Source organism: Vigna umbellata, chromosome 1, assembly GCF_029865625.1.
Source record: "Vigna umbellata cultivar VRB3 chromosome 1, Vumbellata_1.0, whole genome shotgun sequence".
NCBI lineage: Eukaryota > Viridiplantae > Streptophyta > Magnoliopsida > Fabales > Fabaceae > Vigna > Vigna umbellata.
This window is the reverse complement of record NC_142165.1, coordinates 88410668-88436129: the sequence shown is the minus strand read 5'-3', so window position 1 is coordinate 88436129 and position 25462 is coordinate 88410668. Positions and strand designations below refer to the sequence as shown.

Below are 25462 nucleotides of genomic sequence, written 5' to 3'. Positions count from 1 at the left end.
GGTGGCACTGTATTTGGGAGGGTATTGTGGCATAATCAATTATTGCCTTTGATGCAAATTTCATTCTTTCTTCCCTCATCCAACCTATATTAATAAAGGAGCAATCACCCATTTAAACCTAAACAAAATTGCTTTTGAATGTTTGGCCAAAATAGTTTGTAAAATTAATATATTTTGAATAAAGTCATTTAGTTTGAGCTATTTCAAGTTTTAGTTGGAAAAAGTGTTTATTTTAAATATCAATTGACATAATATAGAATCGGTCTTATATCAAGTTTGAGTCGAATCAGATTATATCAGGCCAAGCTCATACATAATTTTATCATATAGAGAACGTAAGATAATTTAATTAATAGATAATGTAATTGGGTCTCATGTATAGCTTGAACATTTTGTATCAAAAGTTGCAAAAGAAAATATGTTGGCACGTCTTTATTCGAAATTTTATTTGTTTATCAAATTAAAATGGGTCACTGTTGGTATTTCGTAACTTTTAAGGGAATAATTCAAATTGTTGCACCATAGTTATGTGCTCGCAAATTAAATGCAAAAACGTTTTTTTATTGCTTTTATTGCATTTTGTTGAAACATTTGTGCGGGGAGTGCAACAATTTTATATTAGGAACCTTTTTTTCTATGTCTTTAATTTCAAGTTTTCTTTATCGTTGTTATTTTATTCACCTCAAATTGTATGTGACATTTATGCTTATGAGGTTGGTTTTGTTTGATAGTTTTTGTAATATGTTGAAAAACTTGTAACTCAAAGACACCATTTCTCTCTTCTACAAAAATAGAGAGAAGCTTAGAAATGATATAGAGAAGATGTGTAATGAGTTGAGGCATAATTTTATCACTTTTAGGATTTGGCCATGACCACACAAAATCCTTGCTTCAACCCTACCATGTTAACTACCAGTAGAAGCAGGCCTATGCACGAAAACCATAACCCTCAGAGTTCACACACAACATTCACATATGTAGGAAGTACTTGTGAGATATGTACGTGTGCTTTAAACTTGGACATATTGAATTCTGGCATAATCATAGTCTTTAAAAGAAAAATGACGGAAAAAAACATAAATACTAACTGTAACGTTATAGAATTTAAAAAACTGACAAGAGACAATGTGAAGACAAATTTGTAATCCACAAAACAAAAATTATGTTCGAAACAAAATAATTTTTATTAGAAAGTGGGTTTCAGCCTAACTCTACCCCACAAAACTGACTTGTAAGGTGAGATTTGCACCTCACTTATATATTATAATTTGGCCTTATCTTTAGTCAATGTGGGACTTCCAACACACTCCCTTCACATATATATAATTGTATTTCTTATCCTGTTAAAGAAAGGATAGGAATTGTATTTCTTATTCCATAATCAGGAGATAGTACAATTTACATATATATAATTGTTTGAAACAATATATAAACGAAATATAAATATAAAAATAGAATATAAATATATGAACATAAATGCACAGATATGAACGGAAAATAAATTAAATCCAATATCCCCCCTCAAGCTGCAGCATATATATCCTTAATGCTCAGCTTGGACAACAAAGATTGAAATTGTGTTGGATGCAAAGCTTTAGTATGAATGTCTGCAAGTTGTGCTGAAGTAGGAATGGATAGGAGCTTAATTACACCAGCTTGAACTTTATCTCTTATAAGATGAAAATCAATTTCAATATGCTTTGTCCTTTCATGCATGGTTGGATTCTGTGCAATTTGTATAGCAGATTAATTGTCACAAAACAGAGGAACTGGTTGTGGTAGAGGTTGTTTCAAATCATGGAGCAAACACAGAAGCCATTGAATTTCACATGTTGTGGAAGCTAAAGCTCTATATTCTTCTTCGGTTGATGATCTAGATATAGTACCTTGCTTCTTGGATTTCCAGTTGATTAATGATGCACCATAGAACACATTAAAACCACTCACAGACCTTCTAGTTTCAGGGCAAGCAACCCAATCAGAATCACTAAAAGCCTTGAGAGCATGTTCTGTGTTGGAGGGAAAGAATAATCATTGTCCTGCATTGTTCTTGATATATCTCAGGATTCTTATTGTTGTTGCATAGTGATCTTCCAAAGTATTGGAAAGAAATTGACTGTGAGTACTAACAGCGAAACATAAATCTGGTATTGTGTTGGTTAGATATAGTAACCTGCCAAGAAGTCTTCCATAGGCCTGCACATCTGAATAGGGTTTCCCATCTGTCTTGGAAAATTTTGTGCCTGGCTGTATGGGAGTAGAAACAGGTTGACACCTCAACAATCCTGCATCTTCTAGTAACTCTAGAGCATACTTCCTTTGTGACAAATTAATGCCCTGTTGAGATCTTGCAATTTCTAAGCCCAGAAAATACTTGAGTTGGCCTAAGTCTTTAATCTTGAACTTTGCATTCAATAGAGTCTTCACAGTTTGGATTTCCTAGATGTCATCACCTGCCAAAACTATATCATCTACATAAACAAGTAAGATATTAATATGAGCAGAATCACTTTTGACAAAAAGTGAATAATCTGATTTTGATTGTATGTAGCTCAAAGAGAGTAAAGTAGTTGTCAACTTGTAATTCCATTGTCTAGAGGCTTGCTTGAGTCCATATAAAGACTTCAACAACTTGCAAACTTGTCTTGGTTTTTCAGTTTTATAACCAAGAGGAAGAGACATGTATACTTCTTCATCTAGATCCCCATGTAAAAAGGCATTAGTTACATCTAGTTGATGTAAATACCAATGTTTGGAAGCTGCTAAAGCCATAATCAATCTTACTGTTGTGAGTTTGACAACGGGTGAAAAAGTCTCAAAGTAATATAAACCTTGTTGTTGTGTGTAGCCTTTGGCTACTAACCTTGCCTTGTATCGTTCAATACTCCCATCAACATGCCTCTTTATTTTGTATACCCATTTACATCCGATAGGTTACTTTCCATTAGGTAGATCAGTCAAAACCCAAGTTTTGGTATTTTCTAAAGCTGCAATTTCTTGATCCATGGCATTTCTCCAACAATCATGTTTGATGGCTTGGTTATAGGTTTTAGGTTCACTAACTTGGGAAAGATTAAGGACATATGATTTATGAAGAGATGATAATGCATCATATGATAGATATGAAGAGATAGGATATAAGGTACATGTGGATGACTGAGCGGCGGAAGAAGTAGATAACATGTTGCAATGATAGTCCTGCAGATAAGATGGTGTATGTTTTGGCCTGATTGATTTCCTTTGTGGAGTAGCAGTGACAGGTTCAACAGAAACAGGCTGAGAAGAGAAAATAACAGGGTCGGAAATAATAGAAGGAGGAGATGTAAGTGGTAAAGAGGGTTAATCAGTAGCTTCTGAAAAAAGAGGTGATGGAGGTGAAATAATTTTGGAAACAAAATCCAAGGAATTTTGTGTATCAATAGGTGAGTGCTTGTCACTAGTAAGAAAAGGAAATATATTTTCATAAAATACTACATTCCTTGATAGAAAATTTTCTCTAGAGTTGAAATCTAACAAAAGGTAGCCTTTCACTCCTGTTTTAAAACCCAGTAAAACACATTTTCTTGCACGAGGTTGAAATTTTGTTCTATGAGTTTGAAGAGTTGAAGCATAGTAAAGTGAGCCAAAAACTCATAAGTAAGTAATGTCAGGTTTAACATTGTGTAACAACTGAGATGGAGAAAAATGTCAAAACTTTGGAAGGTAAAATATTAATGAGTTGCACAACATAACGAACAACAAAAGACCAAAAAATTATGGGGAAATGGGATTGAAACATTAAAGATCTAGCAACATTGAGAATGTGTTGATGTTTTCTATCAACGACTCCATTTTATTGAGGTGTTTCAACACATGATAATTGATGTTGCATCCCTTTTTGTCTATAAAAATCTGTCATTGCAAACTCATTACCATTATCTGATCTAACAGCTTTTACATCAATGCCAAATTGTGTTTTTATATAAGAAACAAAGCCAATAAGTTGTGATATTGTATCTGATTTACTTGCCACTAATTTAATCCATGTGTATCTAGACATATCATCCACTATAGTTAAGAAATATTTGAAACCATCAACAAAAGAAGTACTATAGGGCTCCCAAATATCAACATGAATTAAATCAAAAGGAGCTTTTGAAACAGTAGTACTTAATTGAAAAGGCAATTTTCTTTGCTTAGAATAATGACAAGCATCACAATGAGTGTATTTTGTATTGGGTAAAGTGGCATACATGTTGTGTAATTTGGTATAACAAGAAAAAGAAGGATGCCCTAGTCTATAGTGCCAAATATCTATAGAGTTGTGTCTTATTGTAGAACAAGCAATAAAATTCTCCAAAGTAATAGTAGCTGGTGAACCAAGGGGTGTGGGTGCAGGAACTATCATGACATACAAGCCATATCTTTCTTCAGCTTTCCCAATCATCTGCAGGGTTGACTTGTTATGTATTTCACAGGAAAATTCAGAAATGTTAAGTTTACAAGATAGAGATTTAGTTAACTTTGTGACCGAAATAAGATTGACAGAAAAATTAGGAATAAACAAGACATTATGTAAAGTAAGGTGTGGGCTAAGTGAAACTGTGCCAGAAAAATGAGCAAATGAAGAGTTCTTGTTGGGTAGTGATACTGTAATTGGTGAGATTCTATGATAAGAAATAAAATGAGACAAAGAATTGGATATATGATCAGTAGCACCTGTGTCTAGAATCCATTGGGAATAAATATTACCTTGAGCTTGAGAAGAAGTGGAAGCATTATGAGAGCTCACTAGATTGGTAGAATGTGGGATTGTGGGATTAGATTGAGGAAGAAGTGCCAATAGACCATTAATTTGCTCTTGAGAAAGTCCCAGAGTTGAGGAATGTGACTGTGCCGGAGAATTATTATAAGAAGGAACTATTGTAGAAGAATCTGTTGTAACATTGTGGACTCTTTTGGATTCGAGATCAGGTGGTAATCCATGTATTAGAAAGCAAGTATCAATGGTGTGGTTTATCCTGCCACAATGAGTGCATTGTCGAGGTGCACCAAACCTTCCCCCTAAGGAACGAGCCTGAGAACCTTGATAAAGAGCCTAAGAACCTTGATATGAAGATCTTCCCCAGCCATAATCATTGGCAGGAGAGGGTTTACCTCTGCCATTGAAGGTAGAAAAAGAAGGTTTAGATTGAGAAACTTGTGACGCCATGACTGGAGGTTGAGAAAGAATTCCTGATTGTAATTGTCGCTCATGTTGAATTATCATCGAAAAAATTTTGGGTAAAGAAGACAAGGGATCCATGAGAAGGATCTGAGAGCGAACAACAGAGTAATTATCATTCAAGCCTCTAAGAAAACAAAGAACACAATCATTTTTTCACGATATTCCTTCATTGTCTTAGAAACAACACAACAAGAAGCATAAGATTGACATTCAGGAATAGGACGAAAATTGCAAAGTTCATCCCAGAGAATCTTCATTTTAGTGTAATGTGCAGTAACACTTAGATCAGATTGATGCATTGAATAAAGATCTTGATACAATTGTGAAATTCGAACATAATCACCTTGGGAGAAACGATCTTTGAGATTCTTCCATGCTGCAGCGGCAGAGTCAATCCAGATAATACTTGTAGCAATCTCATGAGAAATAGAATGATTGATCCAAGATAAAACTAGATTATTGCAACGCTTCCATGCTAGAACCATGGGATCTGTATCAGTTGGACAAGGAATGGAACCATCAACAAAGCCAAATTTATTCTTCATTTGTAGTGCCATGGACATCGAGCGAGCCCATCCATGATAATTGTAACCTTTAAGAATCGGGGAAACAAGCACCAGTGAAGGATTCTCGTTAGGGTGAATGTAATAGTCGTGTGTTGTATCTTGCAAAGATGCGAGAATAACATAGGGAGTAGCCATAGAAGGAGAAGAAAAAGGCAAAAAAGCCAAGAACGAAAGGTAGAAGATGAAGATCTGGGCAGGAAAAGAATTGGTTGCGGAAGAACGTGATAAAGAAATAATTTTCTTCCGATACCATATTAGAAAGTGGGTTTCACCCTAACTCAACCCCACAAAACCGGCTTGTAAGGTGATGTTTGCACCTCACTTATATATTATAATTTGACCTTATTTCTAGTCGATGTGGGACTTCCAACAATTTTACTCTCTGTATTTCTCCCTTAGATATTAATGACTAAGACACATTTTCGAAAATGTCATTCAAAACTTTGGTTATGACAACGATTATTGCCTCAACTTTTTTCGAGGGTATTATACGTTTTCAAGTATGATTAATGAGGGTATTTCATTTCTATAAACTACTAATACATAATTTTATCATATGGAGGATGTAAGGATAATTCAACTAATAGAAAATGTAATTGGGTCTCATGTGTAGCTTGAACATGTTGTATCAAAAGTGGCAAAAGAAGCTAGGTTGATACGCTTTTGTTCGACACGTTATTTGTTTGTCAAATTAAAACGAGTCACTCTTAGTATTTCGTAACTTTTAAAGGAATAATTCAAATTGTTACATCATAATTATGTGCTCGCAAATTATATGCAAAACATTTTTTATTGTTTCTATTGCATTTTGTTGAGACATTTGTGCGAGGAGTGCAATAATTTTATATTAGGAACCCTTTTTCCTATGTCTTTAATTTCAAGTTTTCTTTATCGTTGTTATTTTATTCACCTCAAATTATGTGACATTTATGATGATGATATTGGTTTTGTTTGACAGCTTTTGTAATATGTTGAAAAACTCATCATTTCTGTCTTTTACAAAAGCAGAGAGAAGCTTAGGAATCATATAGAGAAGATGCGTAATGAGTTGAGACATAATTTTTATCACTTGTAGGATCTTGTCATAAATCATTTCTTCAACTCTACTATGTTAACTCCAGTAGAATTAGACCCAAAGACATCCACATGCATGAAAATCATAACCCTCAAAGTTTACACACAACATCAACATATGTAGGAAGTACTTGTGAATTTTGTATGTCTACTTTAAAGTTGGACAAATTGAATTCTTATATAATCTTCGTCTTAAAAAGATAAATGACGAAAACAATATAAATATCAACTATAACGTTATAAAATTTATGAAACTCACAAGAGACAATGTGATGGCAAATTTTTAATCCTCAAAACAAAGATTATGTTGGAAACAAAAGAATTTTATTCTCTACATTTCTCCTTTATATATCAATGATTGAGACACATTTTCGAAAATGTCATTTAAAACTTTGGTTATGACAAATGTTATAACCTCAACTTTTTTTTCAAAAGATGCACTAAAACTCGAATCAGTCAGACTCTAGGGATGGTCGAACGGTCATAAACCTTTAAACATATCATCAATAATCAAGTTTACAGGTAAAGTATTTTTGCGAAACAAAAGTATCTTTGATAGAAACATTTTCACACGGGAGACAAAATATTAAGGACTTAGAATTTTATAACGAGACTAAAACCCAGATTAAAAGACTTAAAAAAAAAGTGTAAATGAATGTATTGTGATGAAATCCACCCTAAACAATTTGTTTAATTTATAAGATAGTCAAAAACTAACTATGAAAACTGTCTTTTAAAAAATACGGGCATACGTGTTTAATAAAATAAAGTGTTTTTTTTTCAATCGTAACTAAATATAGATAATTTCTGTTTGTATAAGAATTACTTACTTTTTATTACTTTTCTAAGGAAGCACTTTGTTTTTAAGATTAAATAACCTCGTCGATTATCCCAAAATTAAGAGTTGCATATTTAAATAAAAGAATTTGAGCCTTTGGAATTGAAGAGGCGGTTTCCAACATACATGTTATCCTGTAGAACTTGCACCAAATAAAGTCCAAAAGATGGAGATGGTTGAAAATGGTTCATAAAAACTTGCAGCAACACCAATTATTCCAAATAAAGTTATAAGGGTTCAACTAACTGAAATAGATTCCTTGCGAATTGCATTAGAATACATCTTCAAGTGTTTTGTTTTTTTGGAAGATTAAAGGTTCCAATACAACTCCACAACATTATCAAGAATCTGACAAAATTCCAGAACTTGCAAAACATATTCAGATAATGTAATCCCGACTATTAATTTTTTATAAAAATAAATTGCACTAAACAATAACTTATGAGATGAATAGTCCATAAACTGGGAGTTTTTAAATAGGATTGTCGATAGCTGGTAAAATAAGTTAAGAAAAATAATTGTTGGTGCATATAGAAACAAAATCTATTAAAATCTTGAAACTGACTCTGAAAAATGAGGAGACAAAGTAATTATTGAGTTCCATTTCTTTATCAAATTGTAGGTCTGTCTTACGAAAAAAACAAAAAAGGAGAGTGGGTGATGACAAAGCATCTCTTTTCCCCCTCGAAGAATCCAATTAATGCAATTTTAATATTCTTAAATTTCTGCAAAAAGTTTAACAGTGTTCCAAGTAATAATGGTTTGGATCCAAGATCACACATATACATTAAAAAGCCACACGTAATCATCATTCATCATTGCAATTTTCAGAAAGTAATAAAAATATGATCATCACTGTACGTCACATGTCTTGTTGCAGTGAAATATTTAACTAAAATTTCAAGCCTACAAATTTATTCCAGATAACTATTTATTTGATCTTATACGTATGCACCAGGTATTATTCATCTATCTCGAGTCTGGCTCAATTCGTTGAGCAATGCATATAAATTGTTATAAATTCTTTGTTATGGAAGATTTTTTTAAATGTTGTTACAACATAAAACAGAATTTGCATTCTTAAATTAAACTATTTTCAATGCTGTCAAAAAGAATAAATTATTTTCAATATAAAATTATTTTAGTTAAAAGTATATATGTTTGAAAATTCACTCATCACCTTTCGTTAAATGACAATTTTTTTTTGACAAAGCAGTTTAAATAATAATAATTACATTTTAACAATCCTGATCTTATAAGTTTTTTTTATAATTATATGTAATATTAAAAATATTATTATTTTTCATTCCTTTAAGAAAAATTTAAACTAATGTAAAATAATTTTATTGATAATATATATATTAATACATTTTTCATTAATTATTCTTTAAGTATTAAATTTATAATTGTGAAATAAAAAGGAATAAATAGTTTATTTTTAATAATATTTTATAAATTAAAAATATTTTTTAAAATGAATATACAGATTATTTTTCATAGGATATAAAAATAGTAAAAATTTATATATAATTATGTTATCGTAAAAAAAGGGTATTATTAAAGCAAAGCAAAAAGAAAATGTTATAATAAATTATGATAATTAATCTAAATGAATCCCAAAAGACATATATTGATTATAAAGAAAATTGTGAAAATGAGAGTAGAAAAATTGATTAAAGAATCTCTTATAATTTGTAATTTTGTGGTAACTTTTAGCCTTTAATATGTCATCTATTACTTTTATGAAACACAGGTTTTAAATTTGGAGTGATTTGGATTGAGCGATGATATGTTTTGGAAACACGTCATGTGACACGCTGTTTAAAATGGAATAATTGGCGTTTGAAATGAAAGATCTGATATGGGATGAATTAGATAGGTTTGGTTGATTATTGAAACACACTTGACTAGGAAGATATTGAATGTTGGATGGGAAGACCCAGTCAAACGCCAAACACTTTACCAAAAAATATAGCCAATTCATTTTTCGATACTAATTATTCTATCAATCATTCTCATTTATGCTCTTATGCTCACAAATACTCTTTTCTCAAAAAATCTTTTTACTACCTATCTTAAAAGTAAACTATTTAATATATATATATATATATATATATATATATATATATATATATATATATATATATATATATATATATATATATATATATATTCTATTGAAACAGAGAAACGGGATACAGAAAGAGAGCAAAAAACAGCAACAGTGAGATATGAATGAATGATATATTGTAACGTTTAAAAGCAAAGCTTATATACAAGGTTTAGTTACTGATAATACAGTAACAGAAAGTAACAGAAAAAAACGAGTTTAATATTGTTTGAATTACACCACAATACTCTTCCTTAATTCAAACTTCATTCAGAGAAACAACACCAATTCTTCTTTTCAGAAAATCAAATCTTTCACCAGTCAAAGCTTTAGTAAACACGTCTGCCAACTGCTCCTCAGTTTTGCAATGTGAGAGCTCAATTCTCTCTTTATTCACCATGTCTCGTAAGAAGTGGTACTTCACTTCTATATGTTTGCTTCTCCCATGCTTTACAGGATTATTTGCCAGATTGATGGCAGAGGTATTGTCCATCATTAATTTCACAGCATTCTCCCTCGTAACCTTCAGTTCTGACAGTAGTTCTTTAAGCCAAATACCTTGGCAAGCTCCATAACATCCTGCTATATATTCAGCCTCGCAACTGGACAGTGCAACTATGGACTGCTTCTTTGAACACCACGAGATAGGTGCATCGTTCAGGAAGAAGATGTATCCTGAAGTGCTCTTCCTTTCTACCAAATCTCCTCCATAATCCGAGTCACAAAAACCTATCAACTCCAGCTCACGTTTCTTTCTTCCATAAGGAAATAAGATTCCAGTATTCAAAGTGCCCTTTATGTATCTGATTATGCGTTTCACAGCGAGTAAATGACTTCTCCTGGGCTGATTCATGAATCTGCTCATTATACCAACACAGAATGCTAGATCAGGTCTGCTATTGCACAAAAATCTCAGTGATCCAATCATTCGTTTATACACCGTTTCATTTACTGTTTCCTCTGCATCATCATTCATCAACTTGACATTTACCTCCAATGGACTTTTCACAGCGTTGCACTGATTCATTTTAAATCTCTCAAGCAGATCTTTCACATACTTACGCTGATGCATAATCATCCCAGCCTCGGTATGCACGAATTCCATTCCAAGAAAATAACTGAGTTTGCCGAGATCTGTCATCTCAAACTCAGTCTGCATCTTCTTCTTAAAATCTTCAATATCTTCTATATTTGAACCTGTTATCAAAAGATCATCTACATACAAACAGATGATTACCAATTCTCCACCCGAGGCTTTAACATATACTCCATGTTCAACAATACACTTGTTGAAGCCGAGATCAAGCAAATACGAATCAATCCTTTTATTCCAGGCCCTGGGTGCCTGTCTTAGACCATATAGAGCTTTGTGCAGTCTATACACTGATAGGTAAATAAAATGTAGTTGCATTAGTAGTTTAGTTTAGGCCATTTGCATGCATAATTATATTAATTGAATCATTTTATTAAGCATTATAGTTGTTTCGGATCATACAGTTGGATTTTGTGTTTTTTCTTGTTAATAGGTGTTTTGTGAGATTTAAAATCACAAATCAGAAAGAATAAGTGCTTAAGATGTCAAGGTGAAACCAGAGAGCATCACAACTGAACTATGGTTTTTTTACTCAACCTGTGGATTTGCTTCAGGAGATGTAAACTCAAAACCAGAGAGCATCATAACTGAGTTGCGGTTTTTTCGACAACCTGTGGATTTAACTAAAGTGTGCAGAATGGAAACCAGAGAAGTTAACACCCAGATTGTGGATTTTTCCATGCACTGTGGAAACGGTCAGAACAACAACCTCTGATATTACGTGGAATTAAAGATTAAAGAAAAACCAAAAAGAGACAGTTACTGAGAGAAGTAACGGACCAATTCCACTTCTTTGGAGGGTGAACGCACAACGCACGTAGGGGGAATATATTGCCACAAATTTTGGAGACGAAAGGGGACACGGACAATCAGAGGATCCAGGACGCAAAAGTTTTCTTCTTCTTCTCCTTGGGGTTTTTGGTGATTTTTATTTTCCAGTATGCAGAACTAATTTCCTTTTTGTTAGAGGATTGATAGAGTACTTTTGATTATACTTTCTGAACCTTTTCAATTGATGTTGTTTAATTTTAATTATCCTTGTGTTCTATTTATGTTTTGAATGTCTTTCTCTATGAGCAATTTCACTATTGGGAAATTGGGAATTGCTTGCGATTGTAAATAGAGCAGATTAGAAATTGTCACAATTGGGAAATTGGGCATAGCTAATTAGTTTGCAATTGAGATGATAATTGTTCTTCATAACTTCATTAAATTTGATAACTGGCCTAAGGGATTGGGGGTTAGAATTTGATGAACAGGTTTGCCTATCTAAGGAATTAGGGGTAAACAAGCTCTTAATAAACTCAATTAGATAATTATAATTTGCACATCAGTTGGGAAGGGTTAAGAATTTATATGAAAGCGTACAAAAATTCAATTCTCTAACATTGTTTATTTTAATTAAATTTTGTCATTTGTTTATGTTCACTATTTTACTTGAATTTTGGTTGCTCAAAATTATATGAATTAGTAATCTAGTACTCAACTATTTCAATCTCAGAGGACGATATTTTATTACTACAATAACAATTGGTACACTTGCCAAATTGTTAACAAGTTTTTGGCGCCGTTGCCGGGGATTGATTACTGTTGATATTAGTGATCTAATTGGCTTAAGATTTGAGTTGTAGATTTTAGGGAATTTTTATTTTTATTTTTGATTTTTTTTTCTCACGTAATTTCTATTGGAGTATTGTTTTTTTTAGTTGTTTATGCGAGGTACTGTTGCCCCAGAAGAATTGCTTTTCGATTCAGAAATTGAACGCACTGCTAGAAAAAATAGAAGTAGTGCAAGAAGAAGAAAGAGAGAAAGAAGACAAGAACAAAGATTAATTGAACAAGAAAAGGAGGCATTAACAATGGCAGACCAACAACCTGTTAGAAAGACCCTTCGTGACTATTCAATGCCAAATCCTAATAGTTATCAAGGGAGCATTGTGAGACCTCCTATTCAAGCTAACAATTTTGAAATCAAGCCTGCGTTGTTGCAAGTCATTCAACAAAATCAATTTGGAGGTGCAAATTCAGAAGATCCTAATTCTCACTTGGAGAATTTTCTGGCAATATGTGATACCTTGAAAATTAATGGAGTTTCAGATGATGCAATTCGTTTAAGGTTGTTTCCCTTCTCACTACGGGATAAGGCAAAAAGCTGGCTTCAATCACAACCTCAAGGGAGTATTTCTACATGGGAGGATATGGCTACAAAATTTGTAACTAAACACTTTCCTCCTTCCAAGTCAGCTAAAATGAGAAACGAGATTACTACTTTTGTGCAACAGGACACTGAATCTTTATATGAGGCATGGGAAAGATACAAGGAGCTAATTAGGAAGTGTCCACATCATGCCCTACCAGATTGGTTACAGGTGCAGATATTTTATAATGGTCTTTCATCCTCTTTTAAAGCAATTTTGGATGCAGCAAGTGGAGGATCATTCAATCTCAAAACACCAGAAGAAGCTTTGGAGACTCTTGAGTTAATGGCAAACAACACAGTGAATATGCAGTTTGATCGTCAAAATAGAAAAGCTGGAGTGTTGGAGGTTAATACTTTGGATGCTATCCTAGCCCAGAACAAGTTGTTAACACAACAAATCACTGATTTGACTCAGAAGTTGGGAAATATGCATGCAAATAATGTTAATACAATATCTTCAGTGTGTGACTTTTGTGGAGGAATGCATCAGAATGGTGAATGTCAGGCCACTCAACAAGAGGCACAAGTGAATGTAGTGGGACAACAACCAAATCAGTTTTCTACCAACCTTAATGCAAATTGGAGGCACCAACAAACCAGACCTTGGAACAATCCAATCCAATCTAATCAACCAAAGCCTCCATATCAGTATCAAACACAACCTAGCAATCAAGGAAACAAGATGTCTACGTTGGAAAATGCATTAGAGAAGCTAACTATGCAAACTTCTACCTTTGTGGAGCAGACCTCTAATTTCATGAATGAAACAAGGACTAATTTCAAGAACCAGGAGGCTTCAATCAGGAATTTGGAGAATCAAATTGGTCAACTTTCAAGACAACTCTCAGAGAGATCTCCTGGAACATTTCCTAGTGACACAATACCAAATCCAAGGGAACAATGCAAGGCAATTCAATTGAGGAGTGGAAGAGTGTTAGAGAATGAAAAAAGGAGTGAGATGGAGTGAGAGAAAAAGAAAAGAGTTGATGAAATAGTAGAAGAGAGTGCTGAAAAAGAAATTGAGAGAAAATGTGAGGAGAAGGAAGAGGGAGAAAAAAATCAAGAGAGTGAGAAAAAGATGCGTGAGTATGTCCCTACAATTCCATTCCCTCACAGGTTGAAGAAGCAAGAACAAGCGAAGCAATTTGCAAGATTTCTTGATGTCTTTAAGAAGCTCCACATTAATATTCCTTTTGCTGAAGCATTGGAGCAAATGCCAAGTTATGCTAAATTCATGAAAGATTTGTTGTCAAAGAAAAGGAAGCTTCAAGAAGATGAAACAATTATGCTCACAGAGGAGTGCAGTGCAATAATTCAACAAAAATTACCTCCTAAGTTGAAGGATCCAGGAAGCTTTGTAATTCCATGTGAGATTGGAAATATAACAGTGGGTAAGGCATTGTGTGACCTTGGAGCAAGTATCAATTTGATGCCTTTGTCCATTTTTAAAAGGCTAGGTATTGGAGAAGTGAAGCCTACTATGATAACTCTACAATTGGCAGACCGTTCAATGACTTATCCTTATGGAATTGTGGAAGATGTCTTAGTGAAGGTGGATAAATTTATTTTTCCAGCTGATTTTGTGGTTCTTGATATGGAGGAAGATTCTAAAGTCCCAATTATATTGGGAAGACCATTTTTAGCCACAGGAAGAGCAATGATAGATGTAGAACAAGGTGAATTAATGTTAAGAGTAGCGGATGAAAAAGTAACATTTTCTATAAATGAAGCAGTGAAGCATAAATTAGACAAAGAAGACTGTTTCAGGGCTGAAACAATTGACTCTCTTGTGTTGGAAGAGATACACTGTCATGTGAGGAAGAATCCATTAGAGAGAGCTCTATTGTCAGGAATGGAAGCAAAGGACTTGAATAAAAAATTGACTGATGAAGAGGTGGTGAAGTGTGCTCATCAATTAGAAGTTCTCAAGCCAATATTCAATCCCAAGAGAGGAATAGAAGATCTACACAAGAGTGAGGACGGAGGAAAAGAGACATCCAAGATAGAATTGAAACAACTTCCCTCTCACCTTAAATACATGTTCTTGGATGAGCAAAAGCTAAATCCCATAATTATGAGCAGTGAACTTACTACCACTGAGGAAGATAAACTTTTAAGGGTTTTAAGAGAGCATAAATCTGCAATAGGTTGGAAAATTGAAGATTTGCAAGGCATTAGTCCTACTATGTGTATGCATAAAATTTATTTGGAAGAGGACTTTAAACCTGTACGTCAACCACAACGAAGACTAAACCCTACTATGAAGGAAGTGGTAAGGAAAGAGGTAATTAAACTTTTGGATGCGGGCATTATCTATCCAATCTCTGATAGTGAGTGGGTGAGTCCTGTTCAAGTAGTACCCAAGAAAGGAGGGATGACAGTAATGACAAATGAAAATAATGAACTCATTCCTACAAGAAAAGTCACAGGGTGGCGGGTATGTATTGACTATAGAAGATTGAATCAAGCCACAAGAAAGGACCATTTTCCACTTCCTTTTATAGATCAAATGCTAGAAAAATTGGCAGGACATGCATATTATTGTTTTTTAGATGGTTATTCTGGTTACAATCAAATAGCAGTAGCTCCTGAAGATCAAGAGAAGACAGCATTTACATGTCCTTATGGAGTGTTTGCCTACAGGAGGATGCCATTCGGTCTTTGCAATGCACCTGCAACTTTTCAAAGGTGTATGTTTTCCATTTTTTCTGATTTGATTGAAAATTGCATTGAGATATTCATGGATGATTTTTCTATTTTTGGTTCTTCATTTGACTCTTGCTTATCTAATTTAACCTTAGTATTACAAAGATGCCAAGAAACTAATTTAGTGTTAAATTGGGAAAAATGTCATTTTATGGTGAAAGAAGGTATTTGTCTTGGTCATCACATTTCTTCTAAAGGTATTGAGATAGATAGAGCAAAAGTAGAAGTAATTGAACAATTACCTCCTCCAGTGAATGTAAAAGGAGTAAGAAGTTTTTTAGGTCATGCAGGTTTTTATAGGCGGTTTATTAAAGATTTTTCCAAGATAGTAAAACCGATGACTAATCTTCTTGAAAAAGAAGCCCCTTTTGTGTTTGATGAGGCATGTATGCAAGCATTTTTAACCATAAAGAAACAACTTATTTCTGCTCCTATAATTATAGCCCCTAATTGGTCTTTACCATTTGAAATGATGTGTGATGCTAGTGATTATGCTGTGGGTGCTGTATTAGGACAAAGAAAAGAAAAAGTGTTTCACGTTATATATTATGCTAGTCGTGTTTTGAATGAAGCTCAAAAGAATTATGCCACGACTGAAAAAGAATTGCTTGCAGTAGTGTTTGCTTTCGATAAATTTAGATCTTATCTTGTTGGGTCTAAGGTTATTGTTTACACTGATCATGCTGCTTTGAGATATCTGTTTGCTAAGCAGGATGCCAAGCCACGATTAATTCGATGGATTCTCTTATTACAAGAGTTTGACTTAGAAATCCGAGATAAGCAAGGTAAGCAAAATTGTGTTGCAGATCACTTGTCAAGATTGAAATTTAATGACATGAACCAGGATATGCGGCCTATTTCAGAGGAATTTCCAGATGAGAAATTATTAGCTATTACTTCCTTGCCATGGTTTGCAGATTTTGCCAATTTTAAAGCAGGTGGTATAATTCCTCATGGTCTTACTTTTCAGCAAAGAAAAAAATTCCTGCATGATGCTAAATCTTATTTTTGGGATGATCCTTTGTTGTTTAAAAGATGTGGTGATGGTATCATTAGGAGATGTGTCCCTGAAAATGAATTTGAGAATATTCTTTGGCATTGTCATGGGTCAGATTATGGGGGACATTTTAGTGTTGAAAAAACAGCTTCTAAAGTCTTACAAAGTGGATTTTATTGGCCTACCCTCTTTAAAGATGCTTATAACTTTATTAAACATTGTGATAGATGCCAAAGAGTAGGAAATATTTCAAAAAGAAATGAGATGCCCTTAAACAATATACTTGAAGTAGAAATTTTTGATGTTTGGGGTATAGATTTTATGGGACCTTTTCCTCTTTCTTTCTCAAACCAATACATATTAGTAGCTGTGGATTATGTGTCTAAATGGGTAGAAGCTATTGCTTTACCAAGAAATGATGCTAAGGTAGTGGTTTCTTTCATCAAGAAATATATTTTTTCTAGATTTGGGGTACCTAGAGCAATCATTAGTGATGGAGGTTTACATTTTCATAATAAAACATTTGCATCACTTTTGGGAAAATATGGAGTTAGACACAAGATAGCTACCCCGTACCATCCCCAAACCAGTGGACAAGTGGAAATTTCTAATAGGGAGTTGAAGCGAATTTTAGAAAAAGTTGTGAGCTCATCTAGAAAAGATTGGTCTAAAAAATTAGATGATGTACTGTGGGCTTATCGTACAGCTTTTAAAACTCCTATTGGGATGTCACCATATCAATTGGTGTATGGAAAATCATGTCATTTACCAGTTGAATTAGAGCATAAAGCATTTTGGGCTATTAAATTGCTGAATTTTAATTTAACGAATGCAGGTGAGAAAAGGCTTTTGCAATTAGATGAATTAGAGGAATTTAGATTACAAGCTTATGAAAATGCTAGAATTTATAAGGAAAGAACAAAAAAATGGCATGATAAAAAACTGTTGCTTAGAGAGTTTGCCCCAGGACAACATGTATTATTATATAATTCTAGGCTTAAATTGTTCCCAGGCAAATTAAAATCTAGGTGGTCCGGTCCTTTTGTTATAAAAAAAGTTTTTCCCTTTGGTACAATTGAAATTTCGGACATTAATTCAGAAAGAACTTTTAGAGTAAATGGTCAAAGATTAAAATTGTATTTAGGAGGTGATATTGAAAAATATAGAACCAGTGTCTCACTTAGATCACCACTCTAAAAAAAAAAAAAAAAAAAAAATTTTAAAAAAAAAAAAAAAAAAAAAATTCGAAAAAAAAATTATTATAAAAAAAAAAAAAAAAAAAGTTAAATTTAAAATGCAACAAAGGGGAAATCTGGTGCAGTTTCTATATTACTCTACATTTTCAGGTTTTGCCTTGCTCTTCACCACTGGTAGCCAATTCCTATAACGGCAACCCTAGGTCACAAATTTCGCACACCAGCAAAATGAACCGTAGCCGCCGTCAATCATCACGTAAGCCTACACAGAGCAACATACTTTCCAATGGGCAACCACCTCCGACACGACGTCAACGCCGTAATGTTGTTCCACCATCATCTGCCTCGACGCAACAACTACCTTCAATCATACCAGAAGTTGAACCAAGTTCAAGCAGACAAGCACATTCTTCACCTGATAACAACTCTGTTGGTATTGTTTTTCAAAATGAAGAACAAAGGCTAAGGTATGATACATTGATTAAGAGAGTTATTGTGCCTACACGGTATTTAGATGAAAACACATTGCGGACATTAGGTATGTGGGAGGAAGTCTTTGGGATGATTAATAAACTGGGTTGGAGTTCTTTTGTTGCTCTCAAGTATCCTGCTTATGAGAAAATTACATTTGAATTTCTGAGTTCTGTGAAGACTGAAATTTTGCAGGGAAAGAATTGTACAGAGGGGTTAATTGCATTCAGATTGCATAACACTGATTATAATTTTACTCTCGCTGAATTTAATGCAATTTTTGGATTTCCCTGTGGAGGTAAAAGGAATTACCCTAGAGAATTTGATGCTCATTCATTTTGGTATAAATTGTCTTTATCTCGTGCTTTTGCTTCATCTGACTCTAAAGAATCTCATATACATAACCCCTGTTTTCGATATGCTCATCGCCTCATGGCTCATACTCTTTTTGCTCGGGGTGATAGCACTTCTGCAGTCAGAAAATCTGAATTATTATTTTTGTGGGGTATGGTGAATGATGTCCAATTAGATTCAGGGGCTTGGCTGGCACGACAGTTTACAAAGGTAGGAAGGGCTTCCTCTGGACAAATAGCAATTGGAGGGTTAATCACTATTATTGCTTTGCATCTCAACATTCCCTTGGAAGATGATACACCAATACTAGGAACTTCTAGACTTGATCTAGAAATGTTGGTGAATAATGAAATGTTGGTAAAGAGGGATGATCGTTATTACTTGGTAATGAGTGACTTGGTAGGCATACCACCTCAACCTCTTCCTAATCCTGAGTTCACTGCTGTGCATGGGAAAGACAGGTGGATTTTTGTTGAATCTGATGCTCAATGTCCTTCTCCTCACGCTCCTACCTCTGCTCGGATTCCTTCTGCTTCTACCACATCTTCTATGGACACACTTGCTCATCTTCAGCAGTCTATTACTGAACTACAAACTCAACAACTCAATCATTATGCAGAGTTTGTCCAGTTTCGAGAAGCCCAATTTCAACATCAGTACGATGTTCACAATCTCTTGCACGAAATTCTAGCTTCTCTTCGTTCTCGACTCTAGTCATCTGGTGAGTTCTAGCCTTTCCCATCAATCTTATTACATTGCGGACAATGTTAATTTTTAGGTGGGGGGTGTTCATTTGCATTTGCATATATCATTTTATGTTATTTTGTCTAGGGCATTATCATATATCATATATCATATATTATCTTACGTTACTTTTTGTCCTTGTGCATGCATGGACTACATACATTGCATCTCATGTTTTAGTGGAAATTTATCATCTTAACAATAGGTTTTAAGTGTCTTCAATGAGTTTTTTCGAGCACTATATTAAAATTCTTTTGAGCTTGTTTGTTGGGAAACTTCACACACTACAGAGTGATAAATGACATGATGACACTTAAGGAAGATAATTTTTGAGATATACATAAATAAGGTTTTTTTTTTAGGTTTCTATGGTGACATTCAATGCATTGGGTTACTGGAGAATTGTCTGTCAAATATCTTTTGTGTTCTAAAAAAAAAAAAAAAAAAAAAAAAAAAAAAAAAAAAAATAACAATAAAAATAAAAATTGAGTGAATAATTTGACACCCCTTTGAGACTGTATGTTACTGGGGAATAGACACTCCTTTGAGACTGAGTGTAATTGAGTGGAAGATCCATGCTTAGTTGACAGGTAAATGTCTTTTAAGTCAGGAACCTAATAAGAAATCCTTTTAATGAGACACCAAAAAATTTCAAATATTATCTGCCTTGATGTCTAGTGTCATATCTCAAATAATTATTTGCACTTAGGGACCCAACAAGTTAGTCTCATTAGTCTAAAACAATTGTGAAAGGTGTGCTTGTGGAATATCATTGTTGAATTGAACTTGAGTTAAGAGGGTATATTTTCATTTAAATTCATTCATCATTTTGTTGCATTAGTGGAATTTCCTTTGCTTGAGGACAATCAAAAGTTTAAGTGTGGGGTATTTTGATAGGTAAATAAAATGTAGTTGCATTAGTAGTTTAGTTTAGGCCATTTGCATGCATAATTATATTAATTGAATCATTTTATTAAGCATTATAGTTGTTTCGGATCATACAGTTGGATTTTGTGTTTTTTCTTGTTAATAGGTGTTTTGTGAGATTTAAAATCACAAATCAGAAAGAATAAGTGCTTAAGATGTCAAGGTGAAACCAGAGAGCATCACAACTGAACTATGGTTTTTTTACTCAACCTGTGGATTTGCTTCAGGAGATGTAAACTCAAAACCAGAGAGCATCATAACTGAGTTGCGGTTTTTTCGACAACCTGTGGATTTAACTAAAGTGTGCAGAATGGAAACCAGAGAAGTTAACACCCAGATTGTGGATTTTTCCATGCACTGTGGAAACGGTCAGAACAACAACCTCTGATATTACGTGGAATTAAAGATTAAAGAAAAACCAAAAAGAGACAGTTACTGAGAGAAGTAACGGACCAATTCCACTTCTTTGGAGGGTGAACGCACAACGCACGTAGGGGGAATATATTGCCACAAATTTTGGAGACGAAAGGGGACACGGACAATCAGAGGATCCAGGACGCAAAAGTTTTCTTCTTCTTCTCCTTGGGGTTTTTGGTGATTTTTATTTTCCAGTATGCAGAACTAATTTCCTTTTTGTTAGAGGATTGATAGAGTACTTTTGATTATACTTTCTGAACCTTTTCAATTGATGTTGTTTAATTTTAATTATCCTTGTGTTCTATTTATGTTTTGAATGTCTTTCTCTATGAGCAATTTCACTATTGGGAAATTGGGAATTGCTTGCGATTGTAAATAGAGCAGATTAGAAATTGTCACAATTGGGAAATTGGGCATAGCTAATTAGTTTGCAATTGAGATGATAATTGTTCTTCATAACTTCATTAAATTTGATAACTGGCCTAAGGGATTGGGGGTTAGAATTTGATGAACAGGTTTGCCTATCTAAGGAATTAGGGGTAAACAAGCTCTTAATAAACTCAATTAGATAATTATAATTTGCACATCAGTTGGGAAGGGTTAAGAATTTATATGAAAGCGTACAAAAATTCAATTCTCTAACATTGTTTATTTTAATTAAATTTTGTCATTTGTTTATGTTCACTATTTTACTTGAATTTTGGTTGCTCAAAATTATATGAATTAGTAATCTAGTACTCAACTATTTCAATCTCAGAGGACGATATTTTATTACTACAATAACAATTGGTACACTTGCCAAATTGTTAACATACACCATGTGCTCTTTACCCTTTTCACTGAACCCGGGAGGTTGATGAACAAACACTTCTTCCTCCAATGCTCCATGCAAAAATGCTGACTTAACATCCAATTGAAACAGCTGCCAATTTCTTTCACATGCAATTGCAACAACCAAGCGAATGGTTTCCAATCTGGCTACAGGAGCAAAGACTTCAGTAAAATCCACACCTTGTTTCTGCAGAAACCCTCTGGCTACCAATCTTGCTTTATGCTTTGACACAGTGCCGTCTGGGTTTAGTTTCCGTTTGAAGACCCACTTCACACCGATACACCGCTTTCCAGGTGGCAAATCAACAAGTTGCCATGTTTTGTTTTTCTCGATTGATCGAAGCTCATCAATCATTGCTTCCTTCCACACGGGTTGCTTTAAAGCTTCTTCCACCTCCACGGGTTCTGCCCCAGCCATAAGTGTTATATGTAGCACATCTCCTTCTTCACTTATCTCTGCATCTGAATATATCTCATAGTCAGAAAATCGTGATGGTCTTACCGTTTGTCTCCTTGGTCTCTGCAATGTTTCATTAAAACCAAGACTGCTGCTTTCAATGGTTGGTTCATTTCTCTGTTGTATAAACTCATCTGTTAGTCCATGCACCAGTGTCTTCTTCAAGCTTGAATGCATGTGTTTCCAGTCCCATTGTTCATTCTCCAACACGACGACATCTCTACTAATCACCATCTTCTTGTTGACTGGATCATACAATTTATACGCTCCAGTCACATGATATCCTACAAACACCATCGGCTCTCCCTTATCTTCGAGTTTGGATCGCTTCTGGTCTGCAACATGCACGAATGATAACGATCCGAACACCTTAAAGTGCGTTACAGATGGCTTCTCCCCAGTCCATACTTCAAGTGGAACTTTACCCTCTACTTTCTTTGTAGGACACCTGTTTAATATGTACACAGCTGTTGACACAGCTTCTGCCCAAAATTCTCGTGGCAACCCTTTTTCTTTTATGAGACATCTTGCCATATTCATGATGGTGCGGTTTCTCCTTTCCACCACACCATTGTGCTGCGGCGTATAAGGTGCGATAACTTCATGCGTGATTCCATTATTCTGACAAAAGCTCTCAAAATCAAGTGAGGTGTATTCTCCTCCTCCATCTGTTCTGAGAATTTTCAACACCTTACTACTCTCCTTTTCTACACGAGTCTTATACCTTTTGAACAATTCCAGGACTTCACTTCTTGCTTTGATCAAGTACACCCACATCATTTTGCTATGCTCATCAACAAATGCAAGGAAATATCTGTTGCCTGCCAAAGAGGGTACCTCAATCGGACCACAGACATCAGAATATACTATCTCAAGACACTCCTTCGATCTCTTCTTTGACTGAGTTTTGAAAGGCTTTCTGGTTTGCTTTCCTATCAAACACGACTCACATGCATTTACTGGTAAAGATATATTTGGCATACCTGACACCATACCATTCGCACCAAGCCTCTGCAAATCTCTGAAGTTCAAATGACCAAAACGTAAGTGCCACAACCAACTATCTTCTTCCTTTACAGTAGAAAAACACTGTAGATTTTCAAACGCCTCCAAACTGACTTGAAAGGTTCTGTTCTTTGAGATTTTGCTTCTCAAAATCAGCTTCTTATGATTGTCAAAAAGCTCCACCCTATCATTGTTTCCCATGATCACAGTATATCCCTTCTCGACTAGCTGCCCAATGCTAAGAAGGTTACACTTCATTGCCGGAACAAGCAAAACATTGGAAATAACTGCCTGTGAACCATTTCTTCGTTTAATGATTATATCGCCCATACCTTCAACCATCAACGTACTATTATCTGCAAACTTGACTCTGCTTTTCTTGGTGCTGTCAAAATTAATCAGCCATTCCCGGTTATACGTCATGTGGTTTGAGCAGCCCGAATCAAGATACCAATTATTGGTCAACGGTTCCATGCAATCAGTAGTTGTCATTACCATCAAGGTCAATGGCTCTGAATCTGATTCTTCTTGCGCAATGTGAGCTTCTTTACCTTGAAATCTTTTCTTCTGTTTGCCTTTTCCAGAGAAACATTCGTATGCAAAATGCCCGAGTTTGTGGCAGTTGAAGCATTCAATGTTTCGTTTATCTTTCTTTTTCCAACCCTTCTCAAATTTGTTCTTCTTTTCTACAGAATCTGATTTTTCATCTGATTCATCCGCACCACTACTTTCTTTCCTCCATTTTCCTTTTCTTGACTTACCTTTCCACTGCTTAACATTCTTTTTCTCATCATTCTTGACATGGTGAACTTTTAGAGCCTGCTCATTAACCTGGACAGAGTTCCTCTCATGCATTCTCATCTCGTGAGCCTCCAAAGAACTTTGGAGTTCTTCTACTTTTAACCTTTCAAGATCCCGTGATTCCTCGATTGCCACCACAATGTGATCAAACTTCTGGGGCAACGATCTCATTATCTTCTCTATGACCATGAGATCAGTAATCGTTTCACCGCATCTTTTCATTTGGTTTGAAGTCGTCAACACTTTGTTGAAGTACTCGCTCACCTTTTCTCCTTCATCCATCTGCAGATGCTCATACTGCCTCCTTAACGTTTGTAACTTCACTTTTCTTATTTTATCTCCTCCGGCATGACGTCTCACCAGTATACCCCAAGCCTCTCTTGCTGTGGCTGCATTCTGAATCATCTCAAAATGCTCATCATCCACGCATTGATGGATGATAAACAAAGCCTTATCATCTTTCCTCTTAAGCTCCTCCTTCTGCTCCTCCGTGTCATCTCCAAGACCAGACTCATACCCCCTTTCTTCCACAATTGCACTGACGCCTTGATAACGGAACAAGACTTTCATTTGTGCACTCCACCTGCTCCAGTTTTTATCTGTGAGAACAGGGAAACTCGCAGCAGGAATATCGGCCATGACACCTTCTCTTTTCTTGCCCAAGAACTATCTTCTTGATTTCTTTCAACCGTTTCAACCACGCCCTTAGCCACCACAGTATCACCGTGAAGGAAGTTGAAGACGTCACTCACAGGTTTCTACAACCTACGCTCTGGATACCACTATTGAAACAGAGAAACGGGATACAGAAAGAGAGCAAAAAACAGCAACAGTGAGATATGAATGAATGATATATTGTAACGTTTAAAAGCAAAGCTTATATACAAGGTTTAGTTACTGATAATACAGTAACAGAAAGTAACAGAAAAAAACGAGTTTAATATTGTTTGAATTACACCACAATATATTCAATATGGTCTTTTTATTTTTATTTCTGTTTAGTTTATTCAATATGATCTTTTTCTTTTTAATTTTATTTTTTTAGTTTATTTAATATGGTCTTGTTTTTTTGTTATTAATAAGGTTTCATTTTTCATCAATTATGTTTAATTTAGTTTTTTCTTTAAAATAATGGTTAAATAGTTAACAATATTTAAATAATTTTTTTTAAAGCTTGAATCGTTATTCAAACTATCAGAAATCTCATTAAAAGTATTCTAATACTAAAGTAAGCTCAAGTTTGATGGTAAAACATTTAATGCTATAATAAATATGTAATAAAAAAAATCTTAATAACCATATCTTTCATCTAAATTTTTAATTTTTTTTATGAATTTTTAATTATTATTAATTTAATTACGGTTCAGTTTTCTTAAACCACTTGTTTAAAATATTTAAATAGTTAATTTTTTTCTGATTTTGATTGATCAATTTTCTTTTTTCTTAAACCATACTAATTATGATTGTAT

General features: G+C 34.3%; 1 protein-coding gene, 1 non-coding gene and 1 pseudogene across 2 annotated transcripts; 1 reads left to right on the top strand and 2 right to left on the bottom strand.

Moving 5' to 3' along the window:
- Window positions 1–5322: 5322 nt before the first annotated feature.
- Window positions 5323–5907, bottom strand: LOC148206709 (uncharacterized). Its single transcript, XM_088108685.1, has one exon. The coding sequence runs from the start codon at window positions 5905–5907 to the stop codon at window positions 5323–5325; it is 585 nt and encodes a 194-aa protein (XP_087964811.1).
- Window positions 5908–12512: 6605 nt separating this feature from the next.
- LOC148206707 (uncharacterized) lies at window positions 12513–19525 on the top strand (annotated as a pseudogene).
- On the bottom strand, window positions 13134–13240 carry LOC148206708 (small nucleolar RNA R71). The gene has a single exon (XR_015783969.1). It is a non-coding gene; the product is annotated as a small nucleolar RNA R71 (small nucleolar RNA).
- Window positions 19526–25462: the final 5937 nt, after the last annotated feature.

Coding starts and splice junctions, on each gene's coding strand:
- LOC148206709 (XM_088108685.1), bottom strand. CDS start 5,907: ATGGCTACTCCCTATGTTATTCTCGCATCTTTGCAAGATACAACACAC.